The 27,116-nt window shown below is 40.4% G+C and overlaps 3 protein-coding genes across 5 annotated transcripts in view; 1 reads left to right on the forward strand and 2 right to left on the reverse strand.

Moving 5' to 3' along the window:
* LOC110969535 (protein FAM214B) overlaps positions 1-15,367 on the reverse strand; it is a 30,868-nt gene extending 15,501 nt beyond the window's left edge. Inside the window, exon 1 of one of the 3 annotated variants that reach the window (XM_022219619.2) lies at positions 14,998-15,367. The gene's annotated coding sequence lies outside the window, so the exon portion shown is untranslated. Of the gene's footprint in view, positions 1-601; positions 1,254-2,193; positions 2,325-14,997 lie in introns of those variants that run through there. The other 2 variants (XM_022219621.2, XM_022219618.2) reach the window with 2 other exon arrangements.
* A 1,298-nt stretch (positions 15,368-16,665) lies between these two features.
* Positions 16,666-22,052, reverse strand: cenatac (centrosomal AT-AC splicing factor). Its single transcript, XM_022219624.2, has 11 exons — positions 21,739-22,052; positions 21,191-21,357; positions 20,950-21,048; positions 20,793-20,859; positions 20,297-20,359; positions 19,948-20,015; positions 19,723-19,837; positions 19,603-19,633; positions 18,945-19,046; positions 18,406-18,538; positions 16,666-17,464 (listed from the first exon to the last, which is right to left on the reverse strand). The coding sequence occupies exons 1-11, from the start codon at positions 21,853-21,855 to the stop codon at positions 17,344-17,346; spliced, it is 1,083 nt and encodes a 360-aa protein (XP_022075316.1). The 5' UTR covers positions 21,856-22,052; the 3' UTR covers positions 16,666-17,343.
* Positions 22,053-23,217: 1,165 nt separating this feature from the next.
* Positions 23,218-26,821, forward strand: LOC110969541 (zinc finger protein 614-like). The gene is made up of 3 exons (XM_022219628.2): positions 23,218-23,521; positions 24,780-24,989; positions 25,661-26,821. Exons 1-3 carry the CDS (start codon positions 23,350-23,352, stop codon positions 26,287-26,289), a joined length of 1,011 nt encoding a protein of 336 aa, XP_022075320.1. The 5' UTR covers positions 23,218-23,349; the 3' UTR covers positions 26,290-26,821.
* The last annotated feature ends 295 nt before the right edge of the window (positions 26,822-27,116 follow it).

Genomic DNA, 27,116 nt, shown 5'->3' on the forward strand with positions numbered 1-27,116 from the left:
GTCCCGATTGTCTCATCAAGTTGTAGCAGGTCTCCGCCCGAGCTGCTCCCAGGCCTGCGCTGTGCCTGGAGGCTGATAAACACACTCATGTGCATTCTCCAACGCAGAAAGTTGCTAGGTGCTCCTTTCAACAATTGACTGTTGATTAGATTACGGGAGCCCCTGTTTCGCAAGGGGATGGAGCAACAGCTGACTGTGCCTCTGAGTGTATGTGCTAAACAAGGACAGAAGACAGGAAGTGGCAAAGACAGGCAGAAAGTGACAAGAAAAGAAAGAAAGAGAAGAAGTTGATTGAAACTGATTAACCTCTGAGCAGGGGAGACACTGTTAACACAGGCTGGGCAGTCATGGCAGTCTAAACTAAGCTGGCTCAGTGACATAGTTGCTGAGAATGCTGTTTGACACAGGGTCCCTTTCTGTCTCACCCTCCCCTCCCTCCCTCTGTCTGTCTGTCTGTTTGCCTGCATATCTGTCTGTCTGTCTGCCTTTCATGTGGCCATTTTAGGAGACGTTGAGTCATCCGAGCCCAGCTGACAATACGACAGCAATCAACAGGAGCAACATTAGCACACTTGACAGCAGGAGAACTCGCCACACTCACCCTCTCAGAAAGATGGGGGTTTATCTCGCCGTGTCACTGTCCCCCTTCCTTCCTCTATTTCGTCTGGTGGTTTTCTTTGCTCTCTTTCTGTCTTCCTCTGTTGTTTCTGCTTCCACTGGGTCAGACTGCCTCACTCCCCCAATTTGTTGTCTCTCTCTTTTTGCTTCCTTCCTCCTGAATAAGTGGTGTTGAGAAAGACAAGTTGCTCTGCCTCCCTCTGCTTGTTTTGTCAGGATGTCCAACAGCCTGCACTGCTGCTGCTGTTGCTGCTCTCTCACTCTCTGGTGTTCTTCCTGTCTACCTCTCTCCACCCTCGGTTGCTCACATACACAAATCAAAAACCCATCAACAACTCTCAGCCCCCATTTGTCTCGCTCGTTCCCTCCCTCTCCTTTTCTCTCTCGAGCCCCCACCCCTTCCCATTTTCTTCCGTTCTCTCATTTGCACACCTCCAAAGTACCCCGAACACAAAAGCACACTTCACATGCTATAGTTTTCTCTCTCTCTCCTGCTATTCCTCCTCTTCCTCACCCTCTCTGGCTCCTCCTTTCAAATGCTTTCTCTTCGCTGTCCTACCCTCCCTCTTTTCTCTGTCTCAGTGTGTGTTTTCTCTCTGTTGGTTTCCTCTCAGCTGATAGAGCCAGGCCTGCTTTGCTCACTCAGCAGTGAAGGCATACTGGGGGAAATAAAGGAGAGAGAAGGAAGGAGGGGGGAGGGGGGGGGGTGCAGATTCTGCTAACTGATTGGCTAGAGAAAAGGGGGGTCAGCTGTAGTGGCTGAGGTCCTGATTGGCTGGGGAGAAGGAGTGAAAGGTGGGGGAGGCGGTGAGGGCAGCCAAAACCCGCCCACCTGCTCCTGCTTGGCCTGCTCTGCACAAGTAGAGGCTAAAGAGCACTTTCACCAAAGTGTGTGCTAAACCTGTGCCAGCTTCAGGCATGTGGCGTGTTTATCTCTTCCCACAGTGTGCCAGACACATGTGTGGTTCAGTAAATAAAAGGTGCAAATGTCTATGCAGTGCACCGTCCCCCTTTTCTGTTGCTTTCATTGTCACACACACATACACCCTGCACAACTGTACTGGGTGAAATGTACACGGCGCCTATAGCCTGCACAAGCACAAAAGCACAAGGCTTATCTGCAGCCACAGCAGAGATAGAGAATGAAATGCATGTGAAAAAGTTTATCAGTTAAGTACCAGGAGCAGCCGGCTGTGTGTGTGTCTTGGCATCTGTGACCCAATAAAGTACAGCATGTTGACGACACAAGAACTATTTCAAACACAGTGGTGTGGTTAAAGTACACATAGCAAGTGAATCACAAACTTGTATGTGTACACACACACACACACACACACACACACACACACACACACACACACACACACACACACACACACACACACACACACACACACACACACACACACACACACACACACACACACACACACACACACACACACACACACACACACACACACACACACACACACACACACACACACACACACACGGTGGCGATTGCACAAGTTAAAACACTGCACACAAAACATTCTTGAAGCTGTCGAGAAAACATATTTAGCAAACACGCACCTGCCGGGTTGTACTTTACTTTTATGCAGGAAGCCAGAGTTAGCTTGTTATCAGATGTGCGCTGGTCGAGACATGCGAGACGAAGCCACTGACAGATCATTGTCTCGTTATGTTTTAGTCACTGTCTGTCACCGTCTTTCTCTGACTCCTGATCCATGTCTACCTCCTGCTCAGTTTCCATCTGTGGCACTGCGTGTGTTTCCAAAACAAGATGGAAAATTTATTTTTGCCAGTTGCTGCTGAGCTGCTATGTTATCTCTGTTCAACAGAAGGACGGAGGGGGGACATGCATGGATTATTATTAGTATTTCTCTTTCAAATAATAAAAAAGTCTTATATTTTTGTTGTCTTAATGACTGTGAAGCTCTAGTTTTATGGACTCTGAAGATATGAGTTGATGATCATGTAAACGTAAACAGGTATGATATACTAATATGCAGGATTTTACATTATCAGCACCAACCAGACTAAATGCTGGCGAATACCAGCTTACAAGCCATCCCTCTACCAGCCTTACTGGATGGTGAGCATTCCAGTTTTCATGAATCAAGTAATAATTTTGCCAATAAAAGATTACCAGATCATGCCAAATATCCAATCCAGTTTCCCAGAGTTCAACATAAGGCATTGAATTTGCTTGTTTAATGCAGCCACTAGTTCAAATTCCCACAATATTCAATTTATTATGATATACATCCCAAACATTTGAGAGTAGTTTGCAGTGTTTCTCCTTCAAAAGAAAAAGTTTATGATAATAAAATTTGATCAGATAAAACATGTTAAATTGCAGGATTTTCTTTTTCCAAGCATGACGCATTAAAATAGCATTTTTATGCATTCACAAGTTCAAACCCCCCAAAATATTCCTTTTATTATGATCTAAATTCTTACAATTTGCAGGCACAGTTTCATATTGACTTGAATGATTGCTCAGCGATTAAAGCAGCTGCTGATTAACTTTCTGCAATCAACAAATTGATTAATGGACTTTACACATGCTATATACACACTCAAATGAATACAGGAAGCATTGATATGAGTGGAAGGACATCACACATGTTTGTATTGAGTGTGTGGGAACAGTATAAGTGAGCAGAGAGGAGGTTTGAAAAACAAGACACGTCTTCAGCTACGTACCTCCAAATATAGATGTGGGGAAAGGGGAGCGAGGGGAGGGAGCTGGATGGTGGAGGAGGAACCAAGAGAGACAGCCAAATAAACTGACAGGCGAACACTAAAATGAGGTTGGTGTTGTCAAACAGGCTCAGTTGCTAATTCAGACGGAGAAGCATGCCAGAAAAAAAAAAAGCATCACTACTGGTCCCAAGCAGCACTGTGTGTACAATACACTGTTTCTGCATACATAAATATACACACTCGTGCACCCTTCTTTCCCTTTAAGAGCCTGTGTTGGTTTAAATATTTGGAAATTAAGGGGCGTGTCCTCTCATGAAGACCCTCCTCCAGTCAAGGGCACTCTGAGTGCAGCCGAAGAGAAAGATGCATTGAAAACACACATTCACTCACATTCCATCAAACACTCTGATGCAACCCCAACATGAGCGCGTACCAGAGCTTGTTTTGATGTCTGCATGACAACTCTGGGGTTTTCAGCCTTGGATTGTGAGATGCTGTCTAACACATGTCTTGTTTTTCTAGGCCTCTCAAAGTGACACCAGCTGTGTTTTTAGGGGCTTTTCCCCCCCCACACCCGTCAGCCTCAAACAATCGCAGCCTTCAAAACACTTGAGGAGCTTCAGCTTGACTCCGCCGCTGCAAAATATGCTTGAGAAAATCAATTAGTCGCAGTTTTAAACGACCGGTTTGAAATATCGAAAACAAGGTGCAAGTCAACCCCTTGTTCAGGAGGGGACAGAACAAAAGAAGGAGCGCTTCAGGAAAGAGAATATGCTGAAGCAATTTTCACAGCTAATCGTGTGGTGTTGACTTGTCCAAATCCCTTGATATTTTGTGACACGATGCATCTAGTTTTACAGTATTGCTCAAGTGAATTTGTATGCCTTAATAAGCTACAATTTTTTGCTATTCAAAGGTGATAAGGTACTATTATTTTTCTGTGTTTGCTACATTTCCCCGTCTTTCTTCCAACTAAATAGGAACTGTGAAAAAGATTCTAACCCCCCAACAATAATCCCATGCCAAAACAACACCACGATAGCACAGAAAGTTCGTGCAGGTTGTTTCCTACCCGGAGTGTGGTTTCTTTGTATTTACATTTCAGATCTGGTGAGATGAACTCTCCCTCCAAGGGGATGTTTGACCAGCTGTGTGTTAATAAATAAGCTCCCCAAGCTGAGCATAGGAATTTTATTTGACTGCCCAGAGAAAACTGGGAATGCATCTTTGCATGTTTGCACTTTGTTTATTTTGACATTCAAACAAATTAGCTTGACCTATTTGACCAATAAAAACAAAGTGGTTGGATTGTAGGATCTATACTTAACTTAGTATCAATTGACTATATATAGGTGTCAAGAGATACAATGAAGTCTAGTCAGACAGACTGAACATACAAGGTTAAATAAAACAGTAGATTAAAGTGCTAATGGAAGCAATAGCAGCAATGCCGAGATATTCAGGAGCATTCAGTGTGCTCCAATTCAGCCACTTGCATTAAAACCAGAGCAGGGTAAAGCCAGAGATCCTACAAGTAACAAGGGCTAAAGGTGATAGACTGAGAGAGCATCACCATGGAAGATAGGGCTTAAGGCACTTATTGACAGCAAAGGATTTTCCAGAAAACACACCACATTGTTTGTATTTTTCAATTTATCTTTGAATCTCTGAGCACCATGTGTTCCAAGGGTTATATGTCCCTTATAGTTGTTTCTATAATTGCATAAACCTACTGAATTAAAGATGAGAGTTGGTACTTCAGTGTAGTATCCATTCAGTGCACTGAAGCCCAGAGCATGTACAGAAATAAACTGTCCAAATTAGTATTGGATCACACCAGCTATTTTATTCGGCACACCTTTGAAATCTAATGCAATCCAATATAACAGCTTTGCCATAAATCTAACTTCACACAGCTTTTCTTTAAATTAACATTTTCAGTTTTGCTGATGTCAAAAAAGTGCTGATTCTACCCGTTTTGTTTTTTTTTTAAATTGAAGTCACAGTGTGTGCTAACTTACTGGATTACATGACATTTAAAAGTGTTAATGTTTAGTCCACCACATTAACAGACAAATGAGGGGAACTAAGTATCAGAATCCCTTCAAAACGCAGTCCAATATGGCACCACACTTGACTATGACTTCTACATTAAACATAAATAAACTACAATCATAAATCTTTCATCAACAAAAAAGTTTAGCTCTGTTAAAGTAGAATTTAGAACAGAGCAGTTGCACTGGATTGCATCAGACTTCACAGGTGGTGGCTGGTGAGTATATAAAGCTACTGTACACGGAGTATTAAATTGCACCGAAAAACATTCTTGATTTAACCTCTGTTTAGTTCTGCATTATCCAATATTCTTTCTGCAAGCATTTCCACCCTTCATTAATAAATTGAATATACAGCAGCCATGTGAGATGATGTGATTCTGCAAGTGTAGAAACTTTTCTTCTGTGCATCCTCTAATGGGGTGCTATGATTAAATTATGTGACATGCATAATTAAAGTTGTCACTTGACACCAATCCATCTCTAACAATTAACCATTATGTTCCAATAAGCATATTTATTCACTGATCTGCACCTCCCACTCATAATATCTAAGAATCATTGTTGCTTTTCCTGATCCGATATCAAATTCTTCTGCTGACAGTCGTAGGAGTTTACTCTGTGATTCTCATCTGTCTGTGTCTGGTTGAGAGGGTTTAGACAAAAAAAAAAAAAAAAAAAAAGCAGTAGTTGCTCACTTTTGCTGAGGGAAGATGGGAATAGAAAAAGAAGAAAAGGAAAAAGAATCAAGTAGGTATTGATATGTACAAGAAGACAGGATAGGAACAGAGTGAAGTGAAATGCAGAGATGGGGAGGAGTGTGGCACCCTGAGTCTTGGTGACAGGCTGGGCCAGCTCAGTGGATGGAATGTTCCAGAGAAATATGTTGCCTATTCATGGAAGACAGGAAATAAAGCTCGCTCTCTCCCCATCTCTCCTCTTTTCGCCCCTGTCCTCAATCTTTCACACTGAATTCAGCTGCATGTCTTTTCACCTATCTCTCACTCTTCAGCACACTCGCTGTTTCTTTCTCCCATCCCTTCTTCTGGCCTTTGGGTACGTCTTTCTGTCCATCATCCTTGACTTTAAATCAATTCCCTTTTTCCCTTTCATGCTTGGAAACTCTCACAGCAGGATGGTGTTGCACCACTCTGACTAGTAGCGGCTGAATGGAGCCCAGCCTGCCATCTGGGTAGTGAAAGGAGAACAAAGAAAAGCACTTTTTTTTTTTGCTGTGTGGCGCACTAATACCTAACCAGTACACTGTCACTATATAACCAGACAATCTGATTGGCTATTAGCCAAAGTGGATAGTGGAGAAGATTATGATAGCAGTCAGAGCTCATTCACACCCACATTTGTGGGAGATGTGTGAGCACCAGTGGAATAGGAGAAAAATGAGGAACCAAACCACAACAGTTTCATGAAGACCTTCAGGACAACTGGTAAATGTAATAAAACTGCGTAAGTGCATGCCTGTAGACACATGTCCACAGAGCATCTCATCCACTTTGGCAGCGGGGGGGGGGGGGGGGGGGGGGGAATGTTTCAGACTAGAGGGCAAAAAGGTCTGGCTGGGGTTAATCCTGAAATCAATCCAACACACACACACATGGTTGTTAAGCAGCAGTTTATAATGAAAAGCCACAAGAGCTGCTTCTGGGTTTAAAGCTGGAGTTCAGGACTTCACACATAAATTAAGTGTCTTTACTTTCAAGTCTTAGCAGATAAGTTTGCACAATGGTGAACAACTTCATCAGCATCAGGTAAATCTCTGTATATTTTACAATATGTCAGAGTTGTAAAATGTGCTTTCTGTGGTGACATTCCAGTTGATGCACAATGTGTTTTGTGTGAATCAGCAATGATTACCAGAGATAAAGAGGGGAGCAACCACAGTGACGCAGATAAAGTAGGTTACAGGCAGACAAACATAGGTAGTGTCAAGAAAAGTGAATGATGCTCCATATGAAAAAATAAATTTGATGTTCAGAGACGGATTTAAGACCCAAGACAGAGCAAAATCCTATACTAACATACATAAATACGTTAGACATGGGCCCAATGTGCCTTTTTATCTCTTTGTAGGAAAGTCGCCAATGTATTTAAGGACAAACAAAACACATTGACAACTGCATGAACAGATCAATAAATTTTGATTTTGCAATCATCCAAACCGATCAGTATGGAAAACTGCAACTTTAAAGGGCATAACTGATTTATGTGGAATACCTTTGGTCTCCAAAATGCTCCAATGTTCACAAAAAAAGGAAGCTATATTACAGCTATACCCCAGGCTGCTGTGACAACCCCATATGCTAATTGCTTGATAGCTGTCGTTGTTGCAAGATGAAAAGTCAGTACATTATTTGGGAACCATAAATATGTGAGTGCATGTTGAGATATTTCACAGCATAAGTGAAAAGCCTGACCTCCTAAAAAGTCAGGAGTTCACCATAGTCCTAGGATAAACATTCAGAGTGCCATGTCACTTATATCTGCACCAAATTTAAAGGAAATCTATCCAGTAATTGCCATTGGATATTTCAGTTTGAACCACAGTGGTGCACCAACTGACCAACTAACTAGCATTCCCATCCTTAGAGTCATGCTGCCAGTACAGCAAGAAAGAGAGTGTAGTTTATGAAGCCTGACGTACTTATAGTCTTATTACTTCATTACCTTCTTCTGACCTCCACAGTCAGTTTACCTGAGAGAATAAGCGATTATATTCATAACGACTCTCCTAAGATCATTATGTAAATGACTAACAGCACTATGTCCCTGTTCATATCACTTAAGCACTTTCTTGTAGGTTCATCTCAACGGTACATATGATGCAATACGAGTCTCATTTTGTGAGATATCTTGACACAGGACCTCCAGTGCTGGCCGGCAAGACTTTGGCTGCATTTTGCCGTCTTTCTCTTCATTTCTCTGCTTTAGCCCAACAAGTGAGTGTTTGTCGTCTCTGTGTTGCATCAGGCCGCAAACCAAAGCGATCCTGCCAAGGACTCCAGATCACTGCAGTTTGGGCAAAAAAAAATCTGTTCCCTGGCTCTGATGAGATGCACAAGACCAGTCAGGCATACACACACACACACAAAACATTTATAGTATAACGCACTAAAGCACCACAATTGTTAGCAAACAAAAAAAGCTGCAGATATGCTCCAGTGATAAACAAAATGCTCCAGGGTTCCATTTGTCTCTGCATTTCACAAACAGACACAAATGAACATGTAAAGCCGTGCACTGTATGCACTGTAAGCAGTTTGTGTGTACCGCAGCCCTAAAACTCTTTGGGAGGATATGAAACGTACTAATGCTTTCAAGACATCAGGAAATCCTTCATTGTGCGTGTTCATTTTATGTTAGGAAAAACCTGACTGTGCTACTGACTGTCAACAAACTCTTTCAGCTCAATCAAACAAACTTCCAGTTATACTTCCGGCAATACATGCAGCAAACATCAATGCAAAGAAGAAAGCTTCCAAATCATTTTAGATCTCTACCTGAAGGTCATTAGTGTTGCTATTCAACCCCAACATTTTTCATTCTGTATAGAAGTCAGTTTAAGTGACAAACGGTGCACGCAAAGACCCGGGTCTGTCAGACACACCCAGCTTCCACAAGATGGAGAGATGGGAATATAAACAGCGTGGAGAGACGGAAGGATTTGATGCTCGGCAAGAGGAACGAAACAAACGACAACATATGTGAGAGCAATGTACAGAGGGAACAAGACAAGGACGAGAGGGAGAGGGGCAAAGAGAGAACAGGTCTTAGCTTGATAAGCTCTGTGTTGACCTATATAATGCACCGAGATATATCTGCCTTCCAACATCTACTCGTTAATTCTGGGCCTCGCATGGAGGTCCCATCAGCAGGCTATACTACATTACATTCAGATGTTTTATTCAATGCTACTTGCAAAAAACAAAAAAAGTGCATTCAAATCATGCAGGGGTAATTACTTGATATTGTGTATTCAGTGTTTTTCTTAATGAGAAATAAGCAAGTGTTTCTCTGTTTGAAAAAGTAGGTTTCCAGCCTGCAGCGGAAGATCTGCAGAGTCTGCTGTGAAGCCAGAACAGGGGGCACCAGCAAGAAGGAAGTTGCAGTAATCGAGGCAAGAGGACCTCAGTGAGTACCATGACCACCTCTTTGGGGGAGGAGTGGGCAAATCCTCCTGATGTTGTCAAGGAGAAATGACAGAGTGACACACTGCTGCAATGTTTGCAGAGGATAACAGTTCGACATGCACTGTCATTCCCATAGCCCCTTATCATCCGAGCTGGCACCTCCACGGTGTTGTCAGTGGTGATGGACAGGTCTCGGTGAGGGGCCCTGGAGGAACAGAAGCTCAGGCTTGTTCGGGTTGAGTTTTACACGGCGACTTGACAGCCACTCTGAGATGTCAGCAGGCCGCATACACTGCTGGACAAAAGCTTTAGCAACGTTACATGACGCAACACCACCAGAGAGGCATTTGAATGGTCCATTCTGCAGCCATAGTCATGAAGAAAGATGTTCCGTGAGAGGAAAAACAGATGGTTCTGCATCAAATGGCATGACCTTCACAGAGCCTTGACCCCAACATTGTGCAGCGTGTCTGGGTTTGACAAAAATGAGACGTGAGATGGCCTAAATCCACATTACAACTTTGGAAACATGCTTCGAATATATTGCCAAGTACCTTAAAAACCAGTTTTTATTCTATTTACTGCACTTTTTATGAACTTAATGGGCAAATAAAATCTAACCAGGCATTATTTTTGAATCATCTATTACATTTTTACTTTTGGAGTTTACAGCTTTGGCTCAGTGCTGCATATAAAATTATATTTAGTCTGCATATGTGAATGGTAAGTTATTCATTAGGCTCAAAAACTGAAGTCAACCCACGTATGAGGCAACCAGCACTGAATTTGAGACAACCTTTAATATTAGCAACACCCAAGAGGTTGTTCTGTACTAATAATCACATTTAATTATGAGTATGAAGGCCCTGTAATGTTTTGACAAAAACACACATTAGAAATAACACATATTGAACTTCTTCAGGGCAGTTTGGATAATTAAAGCCAAAATGACAAAGTATATCAATAAAGAATTTCTGTAGAAAATAGTAGCACGTTTACTCACTGTTGAAATGTCCACTATCCACCAACGACAAGGACAAACCCCCGTAGGCTTACGTCAAAAGCACTTTTTGACAGTGTTTGTGGAATTACTCTCACAGCTTGAAGGAGACTAAAGGTCTTCGCTGCAGGTTTAAGATTATGTTAAAGGCTGACAAGGTGCAAATCCTCCCCCTAGAGAAACCTGAAAAACCTTAGTAGTTCATTTGGCGATAGTTTTCCCAAATATGATGTAGATTAACTGACAAAACAATGAAAATTGTGAAAAATGATGGCAGTAGTTCCATATCACTCAAGGTGTTGACCTGTTGCCAGCAATTCAGTTTAATATTGAACAGAATAAACAATTTAGAAGCTGGAATTGGGGAATAGTCAGTAAAATATTCAACAGAGCCACAAACTACAGCCTCCAAAATGATAATACAGTGGTATCAACACCTCTCTAAGACAGATATATTTACTTGTGGTAGTTTAAACTGTTTTACCAAATAAACAATAAATACATAAAGTGAGTGACCCTTTAATTTTCAATAAACTGATCCACTAACTTATTGTTTGAGCTCTGCAGCAAATGTTAAGAAGTGCAACATGTTCGAATACAAGCACTGCCAGCAGAGTTGAGGACATCCAGAGGGAAAAAAAAAAAAAAAAAAACTGTACAGAACTGGATATCACAGTGCTTTGCTTCTCAGGGTGTAATGTCAAACCACGTTGATTTATTCAGCAGGTGGTACTGTCGCCTCGCCATCCTCCCCTCTGTCTGGACTGCTGTTGTCAGCTGGGTTTGAACAAAGGTGAGCAGGACTGTACTAAAGATGGAGCCTCTGGACACAATAAACCAAGATGGAGGACTCAATAGAAGAGAAATTTCCATATTGTCTCTCTAAAACGTGTTATGCTGGTTGCCTTCAATTATCTAAACAGATGTAGTGCAATCTTACTTTGAGATTTTCAAATGAATAAAATATCTATTCAATCCAATGTCTATATTGTGCAGCTTTTCTGCTGTACTGTACGGAGCCTCGACAGAAGAATATGCGTTGAAACATTGATTTCATATTTCAGTTTGCGGTTCTCTCTTTCCTTTTCCACTTATCATTTTTAGTCCAACCATTTAGAACTCCAGCATACAACATTTTAAGCTGAACCAATTAGATCAGACTTCAAAGTAACACACTGAAATGAATCAAATCCCTGCATAAGTGACAACCTCCTTGTTTTGAGTCTTCACTATTACATTGCTGTGTAAGTTCTAATTGTCAGTTCTTGAAAATGATGTCCAGCATCCATGAATTCAATGGCATTCCTTTTACTGGCCTTCAGATAGGTTAACATGCCAACCAACAGTAAGATGGAGTTGGAACAGAGTTACAAACACAGAAACATGGCATGTTTGTAAGAGGACCAACTACTTCGTCTTACTGACAGAATGTTAAGTGGACTAGCTGACCTTTATTGGTAAGCCTGAAGCTAGGTTTAGTTAATCTGTGTACAGTGAGGACTTCAGAGTCAAAAGGACACAGTCAAAGCTTTGCACTTGCTATTTTCGGAGCTTAGGAATAAGCTGGTATGAAGAAAGAACTACCATCTTTTTAAAAATGGAATTCCTGAAGGGTCTTTATCTCCTTAAAACAGAAGAAGACAATCGGAACAATCTCCTCACTCCAAAGCTTGAGGACATTTGGTTATCATTAAGGTGAAAATGATGCAGACACAGTTTGAGTTGCCCTCTGACCTTTGCTCTTGTTAATTTTTATCTTTGATCTCAGCCTGCCTCTGCCCTGTTCTTGGGCTGAATGAAGGATCCTCAAACAAAGAGCATCACTCTGACTGGTCTGCTGCTGCGGTTTTTCTAAAACCTGGGCTAGGAGCCCTGAGGGGGTCATAAGATAATGTACTCGATGTGAAAAACAGTCATGCCATGTGCTGGTTTCAGTCTTTGTGATTAATGCGTTACTGTTAACACAATGTATACATTTTTTTTTCCCACTGAGCCTCCACAAAAATGAATCAAGAAGGTCATTTTATTCTGTCACTGTGTACCACTTAGTACAGCAAACAGAGGTCATTTGAACATGATGCCTTTATGTTTTTGCACTGTTGGCAGATGGACAAGGTTTATATTGGCCTACAGAAAAGACAGCTACAAGGGGAAGCAGTATTTTTTGTATCTTAAATCCAGAGAGACATTGCTTATGTCAGTTGACCAGTGTGCAATGTTTCTTGGTGACGGCTTAAGGCTATGTATTAAAACATGCATTCACTGGATCTGTCAGTTCCCCTTTGCTACACTTAAACCTAACCCCTTAAAGAGTTCTTTATTCAAGAGAGGTAATTTAGCGCTTGCAAGGATGGCAGTACAACACGTGCTTGCACACACACTCACTCACTATAGACATTAGAGATCAATATAGCCCCAGAGCAGTGTTGAGTACTGGATCTAACCCACATAATCATCTGTAATCTCTGACATCAAATCCTGCAGAGACATGTTGGAGGGCTGACAACAAGCCATCATCAGCTCAAACCATTTAATAGCTGTCCCATCTTCACCCACAAACATACAAAGCACTACCAGGTATAGATGCAAAAAAAGGGGATTTGCAGCTATAGATTGTAACTACCCAGTAAGACGGCCACATACAAAAGGTGGAGTCCATTTGTTCAGAGATACTGCAGAGTGGGTACACAGGGGACCACAGGATGAATGGTGTCCCTCAACTTAGAATGTCACAGATAATCTGCTGAATGACACATGAATAAAACAGCATACAGTGGCAGAACTGCAGGTAAGTCAGAATAAGAGCAGCCAATCGCAGGTTAATGTTTGAAATAGGCTGTAACATTGTTAGTCCGGATCCACTCTACTCAGACATTGAAGACAAACTGAGCTCTTACAGTATTAAAACCCTCTCGTTAGCGTTGCGTTGGATATGATGCAGTCATCTCCTAAGCAGCCTAATTAGATACTGGTGGCCAAATATACTACCAGGAGAAAACACATTCCTGCTTAACTTAATGCATTCGACTAGTTGGTGGTTACAGAAGCATAAAATGCATTTCTATGAAGCTGAATGCATTGCTAGATACATTTGGTGGTATATATTTTGGAATAAGAAAAACAGACAAGTCACCGCTGGGGTTTCCTAGAGTTGTTTTCCTTTCATTCTAAAAGTGTCCCACAGTTTTTCATCTCTTCCTGCCTGCATTTCCTTTTGATGCGAGAGGATTTTCTAAGTTTCTCCGTCACACCTGAGGAGACTAATATAATTTCCTCTCTTTTAATTTCCCTGTGTGTCTTAGCATTTGGGAACTTAAGTCAAAGAATGTTTGTGCGTGGGACAAGCCCAGACCCAGGCCTGCTTAACAAGATGTACCTCTCCTTCAGGGTTGGTTACAGCAAAGATCTGCATGACGTCACACTCAGCTGAGGACAAAGCCCACTGCTTTCTCCCAGACAGAGAGATGGGGGGTGGCTGTCAGAGCAACGCATGGACAAGCAGGGGATAGAGAGAAAAAAATGAGTTGCACATAGATTTACTGCTGCAATGTGTATTTATATATATATATATATATATATATATATATATATATATATGTGCAAGCAAAATCTTGTATTTAAATACATGTGAGACATCTGGTAGATTCCCATATGCATGTGTGCTGTATGGGTGATGCAGTGTGAGACTAAATACACGTGTGACTAATGTGTATGTCAATGCCATCATGCCCTGCTTGTCAGGACAGTGGGAGGCAGTGCACTGCAGAGGAGCTCACGAACACTGTATGAGCAGACTGCCAATTCATAGATTTTACACATATCTTAACAAGGGCTCAGTGCCAACATCAATCTTCTCCTCATTGCATAATGCAACTCCCAAACGCAAACCAAAGGAACAATACACCCGCTGCAATATCCTCTTTACAGTGATCACCATCATTCCACCCGCTGAGCTGCAGTCATAATCTCACAGATATATGCCACTGCTGGTTGATCCTTCCCTCTTGCATAGCCTACATATGCACAATCCCAGGAGGGCATGAGTGTGCAGTTATTACCAAAACGAAACATCTAGATAAGCATTTTTGATCAGACAAACGCACACAGACACACAGGATGGTGACTGAAACATTGGTGTTTCTGTCAAGCACTGCAGACTGCATGCACACAGATAAAGAAAAGTGTGAGGAAGGCAGACAAAGCAGGGGAACGCCCCCTACACCCTGCAAGCTACTGTCAGGCAGGTCATCAGCTGGCTTAGGCTGGATTCTACTTATTCTTATGGCTGCATTCACAGTTACAAAAATGATCCCTGTAATCACCTGTATGTCGACAGAGCAAGCATTTAGAAATAATCATAACTACTAGTTAAACACATTGAACCTTTGTTTAATTTCTACACATACAAGTTCACACAAAGCAGCAGATTTCAACCCGATCACATTTGATGATACGGAAGGCCACTCACCTTATTAAACTAAATGTGGACTCAAGGAGTCTGAAGTGACGCGTCTCTGTCGTCTGGCAGTTTGGCCTTTTTGTTGTCTCTCTGCAGTGTTAAGTGATGCGTTGTCGGTTTCCAGGTAGCTACCGTTAAAAAACGCCAAAATTCGAAGCTAAAACTCGTTAGCCACGTACAGCTAGCCGTGTATCTGATGAAACACTCGGTCAATTTCAGTCTCGTCCTCCCACTCTGTCCTGCCACATAGCTCGCTTGTCGACTGACTAAGCTACGTCCCCTTCCTCTCTCTCTCTCTGCCTGTCCTTTTTTTGTGTGATCGCAGCTGTTTTCGTTGTCTCAACCTTTTGCCTGAAATTCCTCCTCTGTCTCTTTAAACGGCAGCGTTTCCGGGGTTTTGCTGGCGAATATGTAGAAGGCGGGGCTTCACGACCAGCTGAGCGCCTGTCATTTAAGCGATTGGCCGCTTGGATTCCGCTCAACAAATCAGCAGCCAGAAATTACGGCTAGTTTAAACTATGCAGATTTATTCAAACATCCCATTATCTGATTGGCCAGTGGATTAGCCAAAGTCCTGCCCAGTACACGTGCTTTTTCTCCCCTCCCAGTTTTTACTGTGAAGGACCGCTTTTGTGCTGAAGCACCGATACACAAAATATCCTGTAATATTTAACAGAAAACTACAAAAAACACGATCTGATATGAAAATAAAACGCTACAAAGTTAGGCAGCACTGACACCAATGTGTGGTAATTTCTTTTTGACAGCTGTTATATGCGCAGTCAACTGTACACACACACACTTCTTTTCTTCCGTTTGCACTGAATCAGCTATGGCCATGTTGTCACAGTGCTAAGAATAGATCAGCTACACGTTGTATCCTCATATTGCCTTGCAGCTGCACTGAGCTCCACGCCCATTTACCCAGAGCACACTGGGGCCTTATTATGCTCTGCTGTGCACTGAAAAGATTAAAAAAAAAAAAAAGAGGCCTGTAAGCTCAGGGAGTGGAATACTGTATAGGATATTGCATTTAGTGCTTTAGGCTAGTCATTTCTCTCTTGCTCATTTCACTAAAGTAATTAGTAATTTCAGATTATGCACTTCCAAATTGTGTTTTGTCAGAATAAGCACTTAGAAGGGCCGGATTTGCAGGTTCTTCAAAAAGGCTTTTTCTAATTGGTAAGTGAAATGTTTGTCATATATTGTGCACAATAGTGGGCATCTCCCTTGTTTATGACATGGCCATGCCAAGTTTGAGACACAAGTAAACAACAGAAGACACCTGTGGTACAGTCTTGTTTGTGTCCTCCTAAGCAATGTCCTTTTAGTTGATCCAGTCCCATTAACAGGATGTTTTTGTTACCTGACCGTCTTTTGTTAAGCTTCTGGAGACCACAAATGTCCTTGAAAACCACACTGATGAGATCACTTTTACATACCAACATCTTTCTTGCCAGGAAAAGGGGCGAATATTCTATTTTCATAGGACACTGTCTAAAAATGCTAGTTCTACTGAGACAAAACATACACGACAAGCTGCACAGGTCACTTGTTTAAAGGTCATAATTCATCTAAAAGTGACATTTGGGCACGCAGCCTTCAAGCCTTTCCCAGTAATTCATCACACATCATGACCCGAAAAGGGAAATGAAAGCTCATCACTTGGTGTAGAGGTTCCCTTTAAATAAAACAAGTTTATTGGTGGAGGAACACTGAGAACTGCTACTCACTTACTATTCAGGCTTGTTTCGAAAATATTACTGAATGTATCTTTTTAAAAAAACCACCCACGCAACATATTATCCTTTAACTTTTCTGTTTGTCTCATGGGTAAAAAAAATAAAAAATTCCATGATTAAAAATGACAAATCCATTCACATTTACCACGTTGTTAGGACATGCTGGCTTCAACACACACACCAGGTGCCTTTTGTATTTGAGTACTTTGCGCCCCCATGTGTTCATTTGCTGGAATGGTCATGTTGTCTGAAGATCTTTGACCAACTCAGAACCCATAACTTCATTGAAATCACAGACTTCCCCAGTTGATTAAATGTGAAGCAGTTTAGTGACCAATAAATGCACACACACTGTAATGCGACAAACAACTGGTTAAAAGATCTCACTGTAGAGCAGCTCACAATAAACGTGACAGTCATATGCTTGTTATTCAATATAAAATTCAACTGTCAAAACCAACTAAATAAATCCAGTAGACAACGCTCATTCTACAAAATGAATACTTTTGTTGCAAACATTTACAATTGTGATATAAAATGGCTTTATGCAGTTTCCTCACAAACATTTACAAAAACTCATTTACAACTCGCCAACTATTTACAGTCAAAGTTTTTAAGTGTTGTCAGAATTTGTCAGCTGTTCAGTCGTCTTTGCTTTCTTTGAGCCCTCTGTGCCGTGATCCCTCTTCCTCTTCTGTCTCTTCTTCTGCCCCTCCTCTTGTCTGAACTGGTGCCTGTTGGAAAAAATAAGTCACCATCGCATGCAGACAGGAGAAGCTAATCTAATGCACTGAAAATAAAAACAGTACGTGTCCTTATACTGTCAGAAGGAGAATAAAATTAGAATTTCTGGCTCATATAATGAAATATGAATGTAATTAACAGAAAGTATTTTAGCATTTTTGGCAGCTTGCTTGAGTTACCAAGTGGTAAAACACAAGTTAGACGCTAAATAGAAGGTAAATAAACAGTTACAGATTATTGTTTTGCTGCTATGATGATCATTAATATATTATGTCAATATGGAGGTCATTATTAGCCTGTAGTAATGTAATAAGATGTTTTAATTTGGCTTAAAACATCTTAGGTTCCCCTATCACTAGGCAAAGAACTGTCATGTAGCTATTTTTGCATTAGCTGAAAGATCACTTAAGGTCATCAGTCAATGCAGCTTCTAGAAAGTGTCCTTCCAGTGTCACTTCTATATTATGTTGATCTACATGTTTAGTTTGTCTGTTGTTCCTCAAATAAAATCCAGGAAGCTAGAAGGTAGTTTTCAGCAGTATCTATCTCTATATAGTAATAATTATACTGATAATACAGTGCTCCATTTGTATCCAAATTGGAATGTCACTTCTCTGCAAGGACTTTTATAGTAACAATGCGACTTAAAGCAACATTAAACACTAAAAAAAAACACAAATCAGGGAGATTGCATCTCTATGAAAAGGAGGCATAGTACTTCACCCTTAATACGCACCTGAGTAACTATCCTGAACTATTATAACCTTCTATACACACTGATGATCATCTGCCAAAGTGGCTGGCAGACAAACTTACTTAACAAAGATACTTTACATGCTGCCAATTACATGATTTCCAATCTGGAAATCAGCGTTGGTTTACATCCATTCTGTCTTAGCCTCAGGTGGAGTACAGAGTTTTGTGATCTCACCTGGACTGCCAGCGTCGGCCGCTGTTCCACACTCGGCCAAAGGAGGGAAGCCAGTTGGCGTCTGTATGTGAGCTGTGATCAAAGTTGGCTCCCACTCGGTTCGGAGGAAGTTTCTTCAGCTTCTCTTGCTCCTCTGACAAAAGACAGATGAGGCTCTTGTAATTATACTCTATTTGTTGTGAGATCTCCACTGTTTTTCCTTAAGTTGGCATGGATATAATCTTTGTATCATTCAGAATGATTTAGATTAAGATCAGAGACACATATGCTGATAAACCTTAAATTTCAGTCTTGTAAAGGTAAAGCAGTAGTAGTACATTTATTTGAATTGGCTGCTGTGATTTCATGTCTGATAAGGAGGGAACAATTGAGGTAAAGACAAATGTGATTATGCATGAAACAGCATAAATAAAATGTGTTTACATCAGCAATGTGATGATATCCAATGAAACACATCTGCAAAAAAACAGTTACAGTAAAAATAGTTTTTCCTTATTTGAAATGACTACAGTACTTTTTTAAAGGTGGTTACTACATACTTTGTTTGAGGAACTCCTGGAGTGACGGGCCAATTTCTGAATGTGCGGCACCTCCAGAGGTTCCCTCCAGAGGATCGTCCTGGAGCCAAGGAGGGACAGCACCTACAATACACAGAGGCGATAAAGCTCACTCTTCATCAATGACACAAGAGGTGACAAGAGCTCATAACACTGAAGGAACAGGTTTCTGCACATACTTTAGGAAAGTGTGGAAAACAGAAAGAGAAACCAGTACATTTTTTCTTAAAGAGGAGTGATGCACAGGCGGAATATACAAATCATGTCACGGGAAAAAAAACTACACAAATGCAGTGTTTCATGGTCTACAGTTTTTACAGTGGAGGCTCCCTGCTTTGTCTAAAATGAAGAGCAGTTCTGCTGCGAGAATCATTCCATTTTTATTAAGTATCATTAAGCTATTCAGTTTGCTAAACTTCAGAGGAAATGATCAGTACCGCTACATCGCACAGCAAAGACCAGAGATTAAAAATATTAATAATGTTTAACTCAACAGCAGCTCTGACTGTGAGCTGTTTGTTGTGCACTGATACACACTGCAATGTTTCCCTGACATTTGTCCACTGACTTATACAGTCAATTTTCAGCTTACTCTTCACATTTCCTCAAACAATTAATGTAAAGTCATACATCACTGTACCTGTATGAACATTTCCACTGTTTGATGAATCCTGAAACAGAAAAGACAAGGGATCAGACGAGGGGATGTAAAAATGGATTAATCGTGAAACTTTCTTAATGATAGCTGTCACTTTTTTACCTGATAACCTATAAAAGTCAGGCCTTGTCCTGCTGCAGCCCGCGGCACTTCAACCATGGAGTCCACGAAGCTGCTCCCCACCTGCTGGACTGATCCTTGAGACAAAAACTGAGAGCTGCTCCGAAAATAACGAGACGAGCGCCAAACAAACAAAAGTCAAAGTTGAAAGGCTTCTGGTAATGCGTAACGGCAAGAATAAAACATGGCCGGTGGATGTAGTGTTACCTGACAGGATCCTCCGCAGACACGTCGGTGCTGTTGGGTCCGTTAAACGACTCCGGCTCTGCATCACGCTGATATTGATTCAGGAAAAGCCAACAGTGGTTCACAGAGGAAGTCTGACATCTAATCATGCTTCATCTCAGATCTTATTACCAAAATCCTTACACACTAATTTGTTACCATAAACCTTTCTCTTCAAGCCTGAAGCTTTTACCAGCCACAATTCAAACAGAATCTCCAGAGGACCGATGTTTACCTGCTTGGATCTTTACAATCATTTACCATCTTTCATGAAAAACAACAGTCAAGGCCACAGTGATGGATACTGCCACTGCATCCTTGGAAAACAAACCTCTAAAAGAGACTGAAGGACCTCTTGACGATGCTTTTCCTGAGCCCGGAGTAAATCAGCTTGCTGAGGTCATGGAAGGAAAAACAAGAAGAAAAACTGCCTTTACCATCAAGAGATTTCAAATCAGCATCGTGGCTCAGTGTCTGTCTGTCCACCACATCAGTCCTGATTGAATGATCTCTGCTATGGGATGGATCTGTAAAAAGTTTCAGTCCACTTGTCTCAAGTTGTTGAATCACATGGCTTTTCCTCTGGTGCCAGCATCAGACTGACAATTACAATTTTGACTAAACTGTCTCAAAAACTGTTGGACGGACTGTTGTGAAATCTGATAAACACATTCATCTTCCCTCTCAGGATGGATTGTAATAACATTGCGGATTCCTTATACTTTAAATCTGCCACGATCTTCAGGTCAGAATTTCAAACTGTCCATTGTAGACTCACAATCAGCCGCCATTAAGGTGGACTTTGTTTTAAAATGACGCTGCAGTACCTGTTTAATGTATTCATCTTCTTTCTCCACATATGATTCCAACGCTTTTGCAACTTCAACTTTGAACCTAAACAAAAATCAACAATGATCAATGCAGAGAGTCTATTATTTACAAAACAGACTTTATTAATAATAATTTTCAGTCCTCTAGGCCTACCTTTCAGTTTCCTCCTCTGCTATGATGACCTTGTCTCTTAACTTTGGGTCTGCCTTATTTTCCCACCAGAACTTGTGTGTATTCTTCTTGTGCTCTGGGCTGAAATCAGAAAATTTGACATATCGTATGGGCAACACTCACCACAAATGTTTGAAAAAAAGTACCTCATAAATGGTAGTAGTAGTGAGTCAGGATGCTTCCATATGAATAGAGCATGCAAATAGAATAAAAGAGAACTTACGTGGCCATGTGTTCTAATAAACCTCCATGCAGCACGGCCATGTTGCCGTCTGTAACATTACTCTCAATGTTAAGCCCACAGCAGTAACACCAGAATGTCTGCTTGTGCTGGGTGCAATCAAACTTTTCTACTTGTGGTTTCTTTAGTGTTCGGCGAGCTTCCTTTACCTGGAAAATTGTGGAAGGCACAAGCACACAAAATATAAGTGTCAGGCTCTTATTAAAACAGTATTGCTCGTGTAAATTTTATACTGATGTCCTTTTGAATACTTAACTTCACATTTACATATGGTCAGATATTTATATTTATATATTAGCAACACAAGTGGAAATGGAAGTGGAATATGAAATTTAATAAATAGAAATGAGACAAATACATATGTGTAAATGACAAAATTGTAGTTTAAGTACATTAATAACGTCACAAAAGTATAGCACATATCTAACAGAAACACAAACGATTACACAAAAACACTTAAGGAAAAACACTAAAAAATACACTCAAATTGGACACAACAATAAAAAATCCGTTGACATTAAGCCACTTACCTTTTCTACAAATTTAAGAAGAACCACTCTGAGTCTGCTTTGGTGATTTTTTCCGAAGATGTGTCGCTTCCCGGTGAATGTTGTTTGTCTACATATGGCGCAGTAAAATGTACCCATTTAGACACTGTGTAGGGTTTAAAACATAAAACGAAGGTGAGCTAACGCAAAACCTGAGCTAAAATCAACTAATTAAAAATTTCCCTCCTATTTTCTAGTCCACTGATCGGGTGAAACACAAACGTGCATAATTTATCTCCGGCTAGCGCTAATATTTTGCTACAGGAAGCAGGTCCGTCTTTAAAAATTTCCCCGTAGGAAACAAACCATCGCATATCAAGAAGGCCGGTTGAAGTGCTTTCCATCATCTGGTGGATATTCAAAGTAAGTCAAATATTGTCTTTTATTTTATGTGGCCAATGCTTTTGCTTAACCATATTCCAGAGCCAAATATTGTCCTTCACCGTGTTTGTGGCGCAATTTTAGTCACAATAATTTCTGTATACTGTTACATCTGGTTTAAAAAAAAGAGGATTTGTAGGGATATTTCAACCTATTTAAATGCAGATAAGTATTGTCCTAATTGTGTGCACCACACTGAACATGGACATGGGAATGAAAGCAAAAGAGTTTGTGGAACAAGATAGTCTCAAGGCTAAAATTCCATCCTGAAACAACTTAACATTTCTGTGACCAAGCTTCCTCATAGTATAAAAAAAACTTAAGATCCCAGGACTACAGTCAGCCTCCCAGGGTGGTACCACATTCACCAAACTATAATAAGACATTTGAGAAGAAATGATGGAATGATGCACATGGATCCTAACATAGCTTTCTTTGATGTTTCATATTTAAATATATCATACACATTGACTTTGTCCTGTTTAAGTATATGGTGATTTTCACCCTGCTTATTTACTATCATTACATTTAGCATACAATGTTATGTATTTCTCCATGTATAATAATCATATGTGAATATATGGTTCAAATTGTTACATCCTTGATTCTGCTTTTTTGTGGTATCTGCAAGTAAAAATTTACCCTATTTTGAAAAGAAAAATCGTTGAATGGTGGAGAAAGAACAGAGGAAAATGTCAAACCACTGGTTGCACCATTCATCCTTTTTTTTTTTTTTAGTGAAAATGGGTGCCGTAGCGCAAATCTAAGTACAGCTCTACTTTCGATAGACATACATTTTCAAATGTGTGGCGTGTAATAAAATGTATGTTGACAAGTCATCTAGTTGCATGTTCTTTGTCTATCCTTTGGTAAGTGACATCAGCTATGTTTTCACGGAAAAATTAAGCTTACAAAGAAAAGAACATGCATTTTACAAAGTGCTGCTGCTGTTGTTCCTGATGCACTTATTTGTATAATATGAATCTCTGTCGTTCGTGTAACACGTCACTGAGAAAAGCAGAGAGATACATTTAAATGCATTCTGCTTAATTACACACATGTTCACTGTCGGAAGACCAGACTGTGACAAACAGCGGAAGTAAACAACACAGGAACTTCATATCTATGGCGTCGACAGCATAGTTCAGTAAAAAAAAAAGAAGGGAAAAAGTTGTGTAGTCGTATAAAGGTAGAGACTATCATAAAGCAGCAATGACAGCAGTCCAGCATTTTAGAGAGTTTGTCAACCACCGACTAACTGCTGCTGCCGAGGAAATATTCAGCGTCTTTGAAAAAACTATCGTCGAGTACGAAGAAGAGATAAGCCGTCAACGCAGACTGCTAGATGTCGTTTGGAAAACTCAAGTACTGTTAGACAGAACAGGTCTGTCGACAGGGTTTACATGAATGTTTGTGACATGGAAGGGATGGGGAAGAGCTTGCGTTTATCAGCAGCACTAACAGGCAAAGACTTGCATTTCAGTCAAAGACAGTTTATAGTTGTGACCACTGTAGAAGTGTTGGCATAGAATTGATATTATTTGACAAACTGTTCATGAAAATGGCAGTGTGCAAAACAACCAGCTGATGACACTCAAACCTTTCTGTAAGTACAGTACTGTATCCACAAATATTCATGCTGCCATAGCTAGAAAATGATCAAATTAGCTTTGCATCGCTTATCAGTTTAACTTGAGCTTTGCAGCTGTTTTAATGCAACAGTCAGCTAGCTTATGTCAGGTAGGTCTACATCATATTAAATAACATTTAGTCAAAATTGACATATATGTTGTCAAAGCTGGACATCAGACCAGTTGGACAAGAAGTTAGAAAATAACATGAGGTCTCCGTGTCAGTTTCTAACCTATTCCATCTATCGTTGTCATTTGTACATGGATAGAAAGGATTGATTTGCAAAGGTGGCTGTTGGAATAACCCCTTGACAGAAAAACCTTGTGACACATCCAATACAAGCAATTTGCTGAATTTTATATTATGCAGCTGCAAGCAGTCCAGAGTTATCAGACCAAATGGTATAAATTAACATATTCTTTAGTCAATATTTGATTTATCCAGACGGACTAATTGTAAAAATGTAAACATTGTTAAAGATGAACAGTGAGGCTAAGCGTCTCGAACAGTCAATGTGTCAGTTCTGAGCTCGAATAACCCTGGCATAATTTAACCACTGTTTGTAAAACTTAAATGAAGGAAAACTCACTGATTGTATGTCAGTCCTGGTTCAATGGTATATGCTAATTGTACACTCAATTGTACAATAAACCAAGAGTCTGAACCCCCAGGACTCATTCAACACGCCCTTCCCATATGCTCATTGTTAGTTCTATATTCACATTGCACCTTTTTGTACCTTTCTAATACTCTATTTTATTGTAAATACCAACAATTTTGCACTTTTTTTTTTGTAAATCAGGCATTTTTGGCACCTTGCTGCTGTTTCCTTTTGCAGAATTTGCATGTTAGTTGCACTTTCTTTTGTACATTGTTTCCTTATCTATCTTGCATGCAGTATGTGTGAGCCACTGACTACCATTCCATTAAACTTGCAGACTGATATTACAATTTGAAATGGCAAACGTGGATGGTTCATATGAACATTTTATTTCCTTTTGTTCCTCCAGAGCTCCCACAGCAACATGTCTCTAAAGAGATAGCTCCCACGGCCCAGCAGCTGTGCAACACGGAGAGAAACTCCAGTCTGGACCAACAGAGCACAGATCCACCACAGGTTAAAGAGGAGCAGGAGGACCTCTGCAGCAGTCAGCATGGAGAGCAGCTTGTACTAAAGCAGGGGATTGATGTCTGCGTGGGAACTCGTACTCATGAAGAAGGTGAGCACAGGGGAAAATCGTAGCTTTTAGTGCTACAGCTCCTTGCATACGGTGAGTGAACCCTGTCAGAACAGCAGAGAATGAAACACGGATAAGCAATGGTGCAATTGATTTTTTTCTGTAAAGACAAACAGATAAGTAAAGGAAAACACAGACAATGTTTCTTAACCAGCATGGGAGTCAAATGACTAAGAGAAATATTGGTTGCAGACTCTGGTGGCATGTTGAACTTTTCATGTCTGCCTTCAATTGTAAGTCATGATCTAAATCCAACTAAAATCTTGTCACAGCACTGGAATGCGTTCTCACCGAGTGCTTTTGGAAACATATGAAGTTTTTAGTAATCTAACAATGCACTGAGCAGCAGGCCCAATAATAAAAAAACTGCACAGTTAAAACAACACAAGTATAAAAAATATCTGTAGACTTACTCAGGGGCTTAAGATTTGGTGCTTTGTGGCATTTTATCTAACAAATATAAATTTTTAATGCATCTACCATAAACCTCTATGAAGGGAAGTGAAAATACACTTAGAGAGGCTAGATAAACACATTTCCTTGTACTGTGAGAGGTGGGTAAAACAGCATTTACTTAAGTTTAGCCTCCCCTACAACACAATTTTTACTCTGATCATGTTAGCAATTTGTTTTTGTATTGTTTTCCCCTTCAGAGCTCCCTCAGCTCTCACAGCAACATGTCTGTAAGGAGGAAGAGGAGGAACTCTGCACCATTCGGGATGAAGAGAACCTTGGACTGAAGCAGGAGACTGATACCTTTATGCTGACTCTTACTCATGTGGAAGGAAACTACGGTGAAAATCAAACTCTCTGCTTGAATCCCAAAGACTCTCAGATGGCAGCAGAGAAAGAATCTGTAATCAGCATGTCAGTTACAAATACTGAGGTACCAGAAACGAACACTGACTGCCAGCCACTCTCTTACAACTCACATTTAGCTGAGAGCCAAGATCACAGAGGAAAGCGTGGAGGCTCAGTGTCAACAGAAAACGCAGAGACCAAACCACAGAAGAGACATCACAAAAGCAATGAAGTGCACAATCCTGCCACGTCAAAGAATTCCTGTAATACTCCCACAGGACAAAAGTCTTTCAGATGTGAAACTTGTGGCAAAGCATTTCCATTTAAGTGCAGATTAATCATGCACCTGAGAATCCACACAGGGCAGCAATCATTTTCTTGTAACTTCTGTGGTAAAAAATTCAACGCAAAGCAAGCTCTAAAAGTTCATGAAAAATTCCATGCAGGTGAGTCACCACGTTCTCGTAAAACGCAGGAATAGTTTTTGAGAAATATCACTTTTGAAAAAGCATGAGAAGACACATGGCTGAGAAACGTCACCTTTGATCAGAGACACAAAATCCGTGCAAATTAAAAACTTAATATTAATTTGGTGATTTCCCTGTTGACAGCTTACTTGGCATTTATCATCTCAAACTGGCAAGTGTTCCTGTCTTTGCAAAATACGTAATACTTCTTCTGCAAAACACATCTGTTGAAAAGAGTTTGCCAATTGGTTTGTTGAACAACTCTCAGTTTTTCCTTTATTTGACTATCATTAAGAATGTGCTAAATGACTGTATTGCTAGTTTAATGTAGCTTATTGACTATTAGCAGCTACTAATTTTTGTTTGAAGCAATATTTCTTTAAAACTGTTATTTCCCATATCTTGAACAATTATTTTTTACATTTAAATGACCATCCTTTTTTTCTTCTTTTGTTACTGTTTTGTCTTACCTCAGGCAAAGTACATTCTGTTAGCACTCAATGATGTGTCGAAATGAATGAAGGAAGTAAAGTGTTTTTTTTCTGATCTCATATATTTCCTTTAAGAACAAAACATTCGAACATCATAATGTAAAAATACCAGATAAACACCGAAGTGTGAAGCTTCCGTCAAATTCTGTTCATCAATCCTGCAGATCAGGGGGACATTTACCGCAAAAATAGTCACAGCAAAGTTCCTTACAGACTGTTGTTCAACTGTGACATGTAAGATATGTTACTATGCTGCAGCTCATCTGCTGAAGATAAGGTTTAAATACAAATTTGGTACAGTCTGGTGGTTTAACCATATTGAAAAGGATCTGTGAATTCTTGAACATTTC

This window comes from Acanthochromis polyacanthus, chromosome 7 (assembly GCF_021347895.1).
Source record: "Acanthochromis polyacanthus isolate Apoly-LR-REF ecotype Palm Island chromosome 7, KAUST_Apoly_ChrSc, whole genome shotgun sequence".
Classification (NCBI taxonomy): Eukaryota; Metazoa; Chordata; class Actinopteri; family Pomacentridae; genus Acanthochromis; species Acanthochromis polyacanthus.